Source organism: Phascolarctos cinereus, unplaced genomic scaffold (assembly GCF_003287225.1).
Source record: "Phascolarctos cinereus isolate Bilbo 61053 unplaced genomic scaffold, phaCin_HiC Scaffold_9;HRSCAF=440, whole genome shotgun sequence".
NCBI lineage: Eukaryota > Metazoa > Chordata > Mammalia > Diprotodontia > Phascolarctidae > Phascolarctos > Phascolarctos cinereus.
In genome coordinates, this window is record NW_027556402.1 from 227,940,837 (window position 1) to 227,953,812 (window position 12,976).

The following is a 12,976-nucleotide window of genomic DNA, read 5'->3' on the forward strand; positions in this document are numbered from 1 at the left end:
AGATGGGATGGGAGCCATGGTCAAAGAAAGCGGTTTGTATCAAGTAACAGAAAAATACTGAGAAGCAAACAAGCATTTATTAAGGAAATTATTATGTGCCAGGGACTAGGCTAAGCTCTTTACAGGTATTATTTCCTTTGACACACACAACACCCCTGTTAGGTAGGTGCCATTATGATCCCCACTTTATAGTTTGCATCACAGAGGAAGCAAGTCTTTGAGGTCAGATTTATACCCTGGTGTTCCTAATTCCAGGCCCAGTGTTCTGTCTACTGAGCTATCTAGTTACCTCTTTTCGCTCACCTCTTTTCGCTCACTACAATTCTTGTGAATTCATGGAAGGCTCTTAGTTTTCAGACAATTCAGACAATTGTCCACCTGAAACACAAAAAGCCAGTGGTTTGCTCCCTCTACCTTATAGCCATTTTCCACAAGGGAAAAGAAAGAGAAATGATAATCTTCTGAAAGCCCTGGGAACAAACTAGATCCCGGTGGACAAATTCCCAGGAACATCTTTCACGTAGACTTATTACCAAAGTTTCTCTTCCATATAGCCCTAGAGGAAGGAGCATGGTAATGCTTTTGGTTGTTTCCCCTGGAGTGCCACTTAGGAAGCCCCCCCAGTGATTGGTGGCTTCGGATAAATCATTCCCCTCATTTATTTGTTGGGGAGGGGGGAAATGTCAACAATTGATGTATGCAAGAGCATTCTGAGGTGATGGATGAAGACATTAAGGTGCATTTAGTAGATGACATGCCAGGCGCCATTAGGGAAAAACTGTTTCATGTAGTAAATTAAGAAAACAAACCATCTCATAAGACTGGCTTGCGACCACCACTGGTCTTATCCTCCAGAAATGGAGTCAACTTGCAGGGACACTATCATGCAGACTTAGTTTCCTTGTTATGTAGATTACATATTTATACCAAAAAAACCTTACCTCCCTCCCGCCTCCCCCCTCCTACCTCCCCACTTGGCCTGTGCCAAACAAACTTGAAAAACTGATGGTGGAAAGGCCAAAGTACAGATTCCTTCTATTATTCCAAATTACTATTAAAAGCCGTATTGATAATGTAAATAACAACCCTAAAAAGTAGTCGATGCTATGATGAGTTGTAATAAAGTCTTGGATCCAGAGAACTGATAAAGAAACATACCTTATTCTGCTCAGTAGAGAGGTGAGGACCAGAGATATGGGCTGCACATGTGGAATACAATACATATTTTAAACCCCCTGCTAGGTCAGTTGACTTTGATTAAATGCTTCTAATGTTATTCTTATAAAGAGTAGAAATAGGATGGAGGATGAAGGCAAAGTAAGTGTGATATAAAAACATAAGGCAACAAAAATGCCAGCTATATAACCTTTCCAGGCCTCGGTTTTCTCATTTGTATAATGATGTGGTTCTTCTTTTTTGGAGGCCATTGGGGTTAAGTGACTTGCCCAGGGTCACACAGCTAGTAAGTGTCTGAGGCCAGATTTAAACTCAGGTCCTCCTGACTCCAGGGCCAGTGCTCTGTTCACTGTGCCACCTCCTTAACCTGAGGAGATTACTCTTGGTGAACTGTAAGCTCTCTTCTAGCTCTTTATCTACAAGCATAGTATCCTACTATTGAAAAAACCAAACAAACATCTTTTTTGTTGATATGGAGTTTTTTATTTGTTTATGTCTTGTCCCGGCACCCATCACGGAGTAGGTACTGAATAAATGTTTGCTTGCTTGTTTAATTGTCTCTTCAGGCAGACTGTAATCTCCATGAGAGCAGAAGTTATTTCTTTTACTTCTTTGCATTCCCCAGGGACCTAGAAAACATGTTTTGAAAACAGTAGGTACTCAATAGATGTTTGATTTAATTTAATTCTTTGTCATTTTCACATGCCTAAGTGCCTTTGATCATTCACTGAGGAAGTTTCACCTATCTATTGCCAACAAAGGAACAACCTCTCTTTTCCCAAGGTCATTTGATAAGGTTACTGGGGGAAACAGAGCAAGGGATCACACCCATTTTATCCATATCCCAGCCACTGACACTGCTACTAGGTAGCTTCTGTGGGAAGGCCAAATGCATTTTGTGGTAGCTTTGGCATTATAAACATCAAAACTGATGGATGAGGAGGTGGAGACAGCTAGCCCAATGTGCCTACCCAGGCTTTTAGTAGGCTGCAGCCATGCTTCCTAATGGAAATACATTTCTCTCTCTCTCTCCCCCCATTATCCAGATACAGACACTCAGAGACGTGAGGGTGAACCAGCCCTCTTACCTGGTGAGTTTTTCTTGGAAGGTGTCCCCAAATCAGCAAATGAAGAGGAGAAGCAGAAACAAACCCAGGAAAAACCTTCGGTCTGGTACCTCGATGAGATGCAAGTTTGAAGAACAGACTATTTTCCCAGGGCACATTGACAGTTCTATTTCTCTGATTTGACTCCGTGCATGAAATTAACTTCCTTTAACAAGTGGTTCACTGGGTTGTGACTAATGCTGAAATGGCTTTGCTTTAATTGTCACTTTAAAAACATTTTTATCACCCACAGGGCAGCGCAGAGTGGCCTCTTTCACATTTAACGTACAAAGAGAAGATACCAGAATACCAGAGGGAAGTTGGGGGAGCTCCATTGCTGTAGCTGAGCCCACAGAGGAGAGAGGGAGAGTCACTGAGCACCCGGGTCAGAAAAGTTGCCCTAGGAGAATGGGAAGCAGCTAACAAAGGAAATGCCAGACTCCAAGGTCACTTGTTTTCCATACAAATAGCTGCACTCTTGACCTTGAAAGTTGATCTTCAGGACTATCAGATTACCTCAGACACAGCCAAACTAATCTCTTCCCCACAATACCACCCAAAGCCCTTGACAATTCAGCTGCATGTTATGTAGTCCAGTAAGAAGGAATCACAGAGAAAACTGTATCTCTACTATTTATGTTTATCTATCAACCATTGATCTGTCTGGGCAAATAGAGGGTGAGGTGGATACAGCACTGGGCTTGGAACCAGGGAGTCTCATCTGCCTAAGCTCAAATCTGTCTGAGACACTTACTAACTGTGTGACCCTGGGCAAGTCACTTAACCCTGTTTGCCTCAGTTTCCTCATCCAGAAAATGGGCTGGAGAAGGAAATGGCAAAACATTCCAGTATCTCTGCCAAGAAAACCTTGAATGGAGTCATGGAGCATTGGAAATGACTGAGAACAACTGAACAACAAATATGATTCAGTAGAAAGCAAGCTGGCCTCAGAGCTTAGGAAGGCCTGACTTCAAGTCTCCCCTCCAACACACTCTATCTGTGTGGCCCTGGGCAACTCACAATTTCTGAGGACTCTGTTCAGCCCTCTGAGACTCTTAGTTGCAAAGAAGGTGCTGACCTGCATTGGTAGAGGGAGTCTGCTCAGCCAGGTATTTCCTGTACCAATGAAATCACAAGACCAGTCCTTTATCTCTATTGCTTCAATGCTAACAGTAACTGGCAATTTTACACACACACACACACACACACACACACACGCTATATAATATATCATACATACATACATAATGTATATATATATATATATATATATATATATACACATACATGTAACTTTAAGGTTCACAAAGTTTTTTATGAATAACATCTAATTCTATCCTTACAACAGCCCTGGGAGGGAGGTGCTACCATGGTTGCCATTTTGTAATTGAGAAAACTGAGACAGACTCAGACTAAGTGGCCAATCACTTCCTCACCAAATGGCCTCCTGGAGCTTGTGTGTCCTTAGCTAAGCTTTCCACATCTACTCAGTCTCCAGGGGCGTGGTCTAAGCCTCTCCAACTTGCAGACCGGCTGGACCTTGCATTCCATTGTCATTCTTTTGAGAATCCAGAGTTATCTCCACACCAAAACATTAAAAAAAAGTTATTTCATGGGATTATAGGAACATAGATCAGGATGATTTCAGAATTGCAAGAGAGCTAAGAGGCCATCTGGTCCAACCCTTTCCTTTTAAAAACAGATAAACCGAGGCTCCATGACATTTAAGTGACTTGTCCAAGATCACACAGTTAGTACATGGCAAAGTCAGAATTTGAACTCAGGTCCTTAGACTCCAGATCTAGCACTCTTTCCACAATACTTTCAATTCACTTTGACCTTTGTATATGCTTATTTATGCACATGTTTCTCTCAATGAGATGTAAGTTCTGTGAAGGCAGAAACAGTTTCAGCTATGTCATCCCAGCAGCCAGAATGGTGCCTGGTATGTATTAGGCTATTAGTAAATGTTTGTTGATTGACAGGAAGGAGGGGGAAGGGTGCTGTGAAATCAAGACAACTTAGGGGATGGCAGGTCCAAAAAGCCATAAGAAAGGGGCAGCTGTTGTTTGTTAAGACTGCTGGCCTGTGTTGGTCAGTATACACACTAAGCTTGGGGACAAAGCTAGCTTCTTATCTAGAACTGACAAATCCTTAATCCTCAGAGCTCCTCCTTTCCCTCCCTGAGATGGTTCATAGTATTTATTTGCTTAAGCCAGGGAGCTGCTGAGAGGATTAAAGACCACCACATTAGTGCTGACCACCGGTGAAAAGAAGAGTGGACTGAGCATTAGGTGGACATCACCAAAGGAAAAAGATTTCTAAAAGAAGGGGGAAATGAGTTCATATACAAATAAAGGGTGTCCTTGACTGAGATACTTGGTGGGATAGAAATGGGAGAGATGGGGAACAGAATTCCAGGGAGAAGGATTATTAGGACAAATCTCCAGGACCAGAGAGTTCTCTAGACTAATTTAAACAACTGGAAATAATAAATCCCTTCATCCATACAGACTAAACTTTGGACACCTTAAATAATGACATCCAAATGAGAAAATAGGAATCCCATATCTGTCTTGCACAGGAGCATTCTGGGCTCTTCCTACTTCTACGGCAGAGAAACAGACTTGTTGAATTTCTCAAGGATTGCAAATGCATACTCATTTTCCTAAAAAGAATGGCAATGATTTCATGAGGAGCCATGAGACAGAAGACACCTGTGTAACCTCAAACTAACAGTCTGATTTCACCTGGGGCCAAAAGATGGATGTGGGGGAGCAGTACCTCCAAAATTCTACAGGAACAGTTAGCCTGAGAAGAATGGGAGGCTCTCAGTAATGAAATGCTTATGATACAAGCAAAAACAATTCAACGAAAAAAAAGAGGAAGGGCATTGTTTAAAGAGCCTGATGTGTGCTCACTGGGAGTTCACTGACTAATTTAGTTTTTGATAAGTTATGTAGAGAGAGAAGATGAAAAGTAGGCTAAGTAACAGGATGAAAACAAGAGTACAAGTTCTGTTAGAATGGTTAGTAGGAGCAAAAAGTCTCAAACTGTTGGAGCTCAGAATAGTTTAGGATAATAATGGCCTTCCCAAGCCCCACCCCCACCCCACAGCTATGATGGGGGATAGAGGAAGGTCAAAGAAAGGATGATAAGCACTCTTCAAGCCATAATGGTGTCATAATTATAGAGAAGGAACATAATGTAGTGACTAGGTGGCCGGCCTCAGAGTCAGGAAGTCCTGGGTTCAAATTCTGCCTCTCAAATATACTGGCTAGGTAATCCTGAACCTCCCTGTGGCCCAGGCTACTCTTTCACACGGAGAGAGGAAGAGAATACAAGCACCTTCATCGGCAAAAGGATTATTCTCATTAGGAGTTTTCTGGACCAATGAAATCATAAGACTGTCACTCCAAAACCCTAACCAAATCATGAGAGAAGGCTAAAGTGCTCAGCACCTATTTATTGCGTTTGTTGTCTGACTAATTTTCAGATTAGCACACAAATGATCAACAGGGAGCCCTGACCTTAAATAACCAAGGCAGTAGGAATCAGAGTATTTTGCCGTCTTCCACGAATTCAAGTCATGACGCCTGGGGAGACTATATACTAAGGGACTAGAAGAAATGGTGAAGGTTACTGACGAGCCTCTGCTGGTGATTCTGGGGGAAAAAATGTGAATGGAAGAGGTGGGGCAGAATTGGAGATAAGCAAGTAGGGCTGAACATGGAGTCAGGGAGATGGGAGTTTGAATCCTGCCTCAGATGCTTCCTAGCTATGTGACCCTAGGCAAGTCTCTTAATCTTTGTCTGCTTAGGGATAGTAACAGCCCCTATCTCACAAGGCTGTTGTGAGGATAAAATGAGATAACACGGAAGGATCTTTGCAGGCTTTAAAGAGCCGTAATATGTGGTAGTTATCATTATCATCATCACAACAGAAGTTAGAGGTGCAAAAGACCCTAGAGGTCATGTGGTCTTTTGTCCTTCCTTGTAACCCTAGCACTTAGCACAGTGCGCAGCCCACGCAACTGTTTTTCTTTCTGGTTTTTTTTTTTTTGGTGAGGCAGTTGGGGTTAAGTGACTTGCCCAGGGTCACACAGCTATCGAGTGTTATGTGTCTGAGGCAGGATTTGAACTCAGGTCCTCCTGACTCCAGGGCCAGTGCTCTATCCACTGTGCTGCCTAGCTGCCCCAACCATTCAACTGTTTTTCAGTCGTGTTCAACTCTCTGTGACCTCACTGGGGGATTCTCTTGGCAAAGATACTACAACAGTTTGCCATTTCCTTCTCCAACTCATTGTACAGATGAGGAAACTGAGGCAAATGGGGTTAAAGTGACTTGCCCAGGGTCATACAGCTAGTAGGTGTCTGGGGACAGATGTGAACTCAGGAAGATAAGTCTTCCTGACTCCAAATTGGGTGCTCCATCCACCAGACCACCCACTTGCCCTGCCTGGCCCACGGTAGATGCTTAATAAATGTGTATCAACCTACTTCCTTGACTGATTAAATTTTCTCATTTTATGGAAGACGAAACAAATCCCCAGAAAGGTTGCAACTAGGTAAAAGTCACACTGGTAGAAAATAGCACAGCTGGGATGTGAATCCAGCTTATCTGCTCCCATGTTCCTATTCTCTCCATTACAGCACACCATTTCTCAATGATGTGGCTGTCTAAAAAAAAAAAAGTTGGGAATCTTCCAGTTACTGCCCATTTACTTGGGCTCAAGTTTCCTGTCAATTTTTCAGAACATATTATTAAAGGGATAGCTTAGGAGCATTTAGAAAAGGAAGCAATTGGAGCAGCTAGGTGGCACAGTGGCCCTGAAGTCAGGAGGACCTGAATTCAAATCTGGCCTCAGATCAGACACTTGACACTTACTAGCTGTGTGACCTTGGGCAAGTCACTTAACCCCAACTGCCTTAACAACAAAAAAAAAAGGAAGCAATGATGTTGAACTATCATATGTTTATCAAGAACAGATCACAACTAACCATTTCCTTTTAGGGGATAAATGGACCATGGGGATACTAAAGACAGACAACGCTGAGATTTCAGCAAGGCATTTGACCAAGTCTCTCATGCTATCCTTGTGTGGGCAAGAAGGAGAGACTGGATCTAGGTGACAGTGAAGTGAGGCAGATGCAGAATGGCTGAATGACTACATCCACAGAGCAATGATTTACGGAAACTTGGAGAGAAGTCTCTAGTGGAGTGTTCCAGGAATCTGTCTTTGGTACTGTGCTGTTCCACATTTTTACTGATGACTTGGAGGGAGGCACAGATGGCACATTTATCCAATTTACATATGGCAGCAAGCTGGGAGGCTCCAAAAATGCCAGGACCCGAAAAGATCTCAATAGACTAGGAAGATAACTTGAATCAAATAAGATGAAATCTAATTGGGATGAATGTCAAATTTCTATAACTGGGTCAATAAAATTAAACTGCTCAAAAATGAGATGGCAGAACTATTGATTGATATAATTCATGTTAATTACATCTAGCGATTTTAGAGGGCAAGTTCAACCTAATCCTTGTTATTTTGTTTTGTTTTGCTTTTAAACACGCCCTATGATTTATTTCATTGGTATAAGGATTTACCAGCAAGGGAAGAAGCCCTTTTAACAATGCGGGTTGGCACATTCTCTGCAAATTAGAGTTTTAGAGAGTCGTCTAGAATTGAAAAGTTAAATGAGAAGCCAAATTATTTGCTTAGGCTCGCACGTCCAGTTTGTGTCAAAGGCAAGACTTGAACCCAGATCTTTCTGCCAACTACCATGCTGCCTGAAATCTAGAGTCCAAAACAATGTAGATATCATCCTACTGAACTCTCACCTCACTATTTTGAGTGCTGCATTCAAATACATGGACCATATTTTGGAAAGAAGACTGATAAAAAAAAAACAGTTAGTATGTACATAGCATTTTAAGGTTTGCAAAGTACTTAAATATATTAGCTCATTTGATCTTCACAGCTATCCTGGAAGGTAGATGCTATTATTACCCTCATTTTTATGATGAGGAAAGTGAGAAAAGTCAAGTGACAACTGTAACAAAGTTCTGAGGCAGGATTCAAACTACAATCTTCCTGATTCCAAGTCCAAACTTTTGTCCTAGGAATTAGATGGTGCAATGGAGTGCAACATTGTACCTGGAGACAGGAAGACCTGAGTTCAAATCCAACCCCAGATACTTACTATCTGTGCGAGCATAGGCAAATCACTTAACTTCTATTTGCCTCAGTTTCCTCAACTGTCAAAAGAGGATAATAATAGCCCCTATCTTCCAGGGCTGCTGTGGGGATCAAATGATATAACACTTGAAAAGCATTTAGCACAGTGCCTGGCACATAGTAGGAACCACATAAATGCTCATTTCCTTTGTTCTTTCCTTCCTATCCATTGCACCATCTAGCTGCATGAAGTCTGAACATTTTTCAAGAAGGGTGGCCAGGATGATAAGTGGTCTAAGGAGTATCATATGTGAGGATTATTGGAAGGAGCTGAACTGTTTAATCAGAAGAGACTTAAGGGTCCATGTTAATTGTCTTCATGTATTTGTAAGGTTGAAAAGGGCTTGGCTTAGCTTGGCTTGTTTCCAGTGGAAAGAGAAAGTAGGAGAGGGTGGACATTACATAGAGAACAATTTCATCTTGATGTATAGGAATACTTCCATGCATAAAACTGGAATGAGTTTCCTGGGGAGGTAGTTGGGTCCCCATCAGTGGAGTTCTTCAAGTGGAGGCAGGATGAGCACTTATTGGAGATTGTGCAGAGGGGATAATTGTGCAGTTGGGTTCCATAACTAATCTTTGGCCTTCCTTTTACTGGTCATGCTTGTGATTCTATGACTTACTATATCATTTCAAGATATCTCAGTATTCTCAATCTCCGATGAATAATGATAGTAATGATTGTGATAATGATGATGATGATGGTGATGACGATAACAATGATGTTGATGATGATGGTAATAATAATGATGATGATAGCTAGCATTTATTTAGCATCTACTATGTGTCAGGCACTAAGATAAGTGCTTTACAAATATTATTTCATTTCATCCTCATAATAACCTTGGGATGTAGGTGCTATTATTAGCTTCATTTTATAAGGAAACTGATGCAAACAGAGGCTAAATAAATAAAAATAATAAATGGTTAACATTTATACAGCAGCTATGTTACAAAAACTTTTTCTTGACAGCAACTTTAGGGGGTTGGTAATGAATATATTATTATCATCTCCATTTGGTAGATGAAGATATTGAGGGCCAGAAAAATGAAAGCTGTGGAACAGTGGAGAGACTGTAAGATTTTGAGTCAGAAGACCTGGGATCAAACTGTAGCTCTGCCATTACCCATGTGACTTCGGGTAAGTAATTTTATCCCTCTCTGCCTCAGTTTCCTTATCTGTCAAATGAAGGAGTTGACCTGCATGGTTCCTCCCAGCATCAAGGCTGGTAAGCAAGGGAGCAAGCAACCAAATCCAAGTGAAGATGTGATGCCAAGCCACGATGCCACCTCTCATTGATCTCGTCTATCGCCTTCCCTTTTCTTGTTTGAGGCATTCCTATACACAACTTTAGATCCTGCTCATCAAGCTTTTTTCCAACACACGCACACACATATACACACACAAAATGGCATGGAAAAACTTTACTCACTATGGCACACTGCACAGAATAGGAACTTAATAAATAATAGCTGAATGACTGAGAGCATATTTATTATGTAAGTCAGACTGCCTTCTAAGAGGCAACATCCTGTCATGGATCAAGTCCTGGCCTTGGAGACAGGAAGACCTGGACCAGAATCCCACCGGAAATCTCCTGTACATGTGACCATGGACAAATCACTCAGCCTCTCACACCCTCAGTACACTCATCTGTAAAATGAGGACCGTGATGATGACAATACTTGTAACACTCTCTCAGGATTGTTCAGATAATACAGTGCATGTAAAGTGCTTTGGTAATGCCAAAAGCAATGCGAATGTCAGCTATCAGTATTTTTTGATCCAAATTTGTCTTGCATATGTTCATTTCTTTCCCACACAATGGAAAACAGTTTTATTAAACGCCTAACTTAACTTAACTGTGTCAATCCTAGCATCTCCACAGCTCCACACAGGGAGACTGCCAGAGCCCCATACACATATGCCATTACACAACATTCCTTCCCGTTTCTAGAAAAGACATTTATTTTTAGATTTATATATAGATCCTAAGTTAAGCTGCCATGTTAAATCCAATGCCTTATTCCCGTCCCAGTGTCTATTCCACATCCTGCATATATATATATATATATATACATATATATATGCACACACACATACACATAATATACACATATGTATACATCTGTATATATAATATACGTATATGCATATATGTATATAATAAATAGCATGAGATGGAATTTATATATAACAAAGACACATATATAAATTTAGTATATATACATACATATATTTATACTTATGTAATAGCAAGAGACTGATTTTGTATGTAACATATACACACATATAAATTTAGTATATATATATGCACATAGCATGAGACTGAATTTATAAATATATAGATACATTATATATAAACTCAGTGTGTGTGTATATATAGATAGATACAGATAAGAATTCAGTCTCATGCAACTTCTTATAATTCTTTTAATATAAAATTATATAGGTATGTATGTATTTTAAATTATTTTACTGACAGATTATATCTTTTATTTTAACAACATTTTAGTGGGTGAGCACTATAAAGGACAGAGGCTAATTAACCTACTTTTCAGGCAAATTAAGGGGAAAGGGCTGTTTTATGACCAACTTCCCCCTCTTTGCCCTAGATTGGTGCTTTCCTCCAGCAGGACTTCCATATACACATAGGCTACAATATCTTGGATACACTGAGCCTTCAGTGAACATCAGCTTTATTCTCGTTGAATTCTAATCTCCATAGATGAAATCTTTCCTTCCTCAAATTTGTGGCAAGATAGATGGCAAAATGATGGAAAAAGTCCACTGAGTGCTTTATCGACCTGCTTGCCAGCCCACGAATGGTGGGTAATAAAAATTTATGGAAAATTAGAAAAAAAAATGTCACTTATTCTAATTCTCCTGAAAGGGAAAACTGATGCTGCATAGAGATTTTGCATTCTCCCCATACCCCCAAAGCCCTAAAATCCCCACCAAAATCCTCAAACAGCGACTGTTTAAAAATCTTGCAATTTTATTTGCATATAAAGGCCGCTAGATATAGAATATCACAATAAATTTAAAGAAACAACTGCTTTCCTAAATTCCATTAACAAGATAAACATAAAATGGAATAAAGCCTGATAGCATTTACAGTGAAAGAACAGAAATACCTATCTGCGACAATATTTTGTGCTAGCAAGATTGCATTTACACACAGTGCAAAATAAGGGGGGAAAAGAGAGAAAATAAAGAGACAATTCAAGGATATTTAAATATAAAGGACAACTAAGCCTTATTTTAGATCGGCTCCATTGCATCCATTTGATTCTATACATGTAGGAAACTGCACCTAGATTTAACGCAAGCTCATCGAGGCCTTGAGCACTGCTGGGAAAATGTGTTACATTTTTTTGTAGTTTAGAGGTGCCGAGCAACATAACTCTGTAGCTGTTATGCTGGCAATATTAAATTCCTAGCTTAGTTATAAATGCACAAAAAATACTTATATATATATAAATTCATATTTAAAAGAAGTCTGCACTTACATGGTTTTTTTCTTTTTTTTCTTTTTTTTTTCTTTTGCTGCATGAAACAAATGTTCTTTATGGATTTCATCCCCATATTCTTAAAGCTAAAATAATTTAAAAATTAACCAAAATATAAGAAAGCATATCATCACAAATACCAATGCTGCTAACTAAACCACCCTTTGAAAGAGGCCAGAAACATCAGATCTGAGGCTCGTTCCATCCCCTTGATGTAACTCGTGTTACCGTGGGGAGGAAAGCATGTGCCTTGAGGTGCATGCAGAGATGACCCTTCAAAGTCAACTTCTATCCAGAAGTCTGCTATACATCGGGGCCACACTTACAAACAAAGGACATCACAGAATAAAAATCAAACAGTACTCAACAGTTGTGCAAATCTGGGTGATTTTATAAAAAAAAAACAACACTGCCTCTGTCTTTTTTTTTTTCTTCCAGCTTATATCATATAAAATAACATTTCTCATTTCTTAAAAGAAAGCTTGGCTGTCCTTTGGAGAACACTAATGATTTACAATGGCATGGTCATTGAGAAAAAAGGAGTCCTTTTACAAATCCACAATGTTTTATCAATTTAAAACAGATGCCGCATTTCCAAAAAATTTTTTTTTAGAAAAAGAAAGGAATAGAAAAGAAAGGGGGAAAAAAAGCACAACCTCTAGCGTCGTTTTTGTACCAGTAATTTTACAAAAAACTCACATAATTTGGAAAGAAACATGTAAGAGAATGTAAGTTTAGAATTAGAAAAATGGCAGTTTATCGACCTTCCTTCCTTCACTCCAGTTGGGGCATTTAGAGTGCTTCATGATCCTTGAGGGTTTGGAAGGTCAAATATAATGGGGGGGTTGGTTGGCTGAAAGCTGACCGTACACGTTGAGGCGTTGATGTATGTTGTGTAACCGTCTGTCATGATGCCGTAACCTGTGGGGAAAGTGGTTCA

The 12,976-nt window shown here is 40.1% G+C and overlaps 1 protein-coding gene and 1 long non-coding RNA gene across 3 annotated transcripts in view; both read right to left on the reverse strand.

Annotated features, from left to right (window-relative positions):
- Nucleotides 1-1,636: 1,636 nt before the first annotated feature.
- Nucleotides 1,637-3,507, reverse strand: LOC144455501 (uncharacterized). The gene is made up of 2 exons (XR_013484218.1): nt 2,265-3,507; nt 1,637-1,805 (listed from the first exon to the last, which is right to left on the reverse strand). It is a non-coding gene; the product is annotated as an uncharacterized LOC144455501 (long non-coding RNA).
- A 7,995-nt stretch (nt 3,508-11,502) lies between these two features.
- MPPED2 (metallophosphoesterase domain containing 2) overlaps nt 11,503-12,976 on the reverse strand; it is a 208,365-nt gene continuing 206,891 nt past the window's right edge. For both annotated transcript variants that reach the window (XM_020963903.2, XM_020963904.2), the window contains exon 7: nt 11,503-12,957. In XM_020963903.2, the coding sequence (XP_020819562.1) occupies nt 12,839-12,957 (119 nt within the window). In that variant the 3' untranslated portion in view covers nt 11,503-12,838. The remainder of the gene's footprint in view (nt 12,958-12,976) is intronic.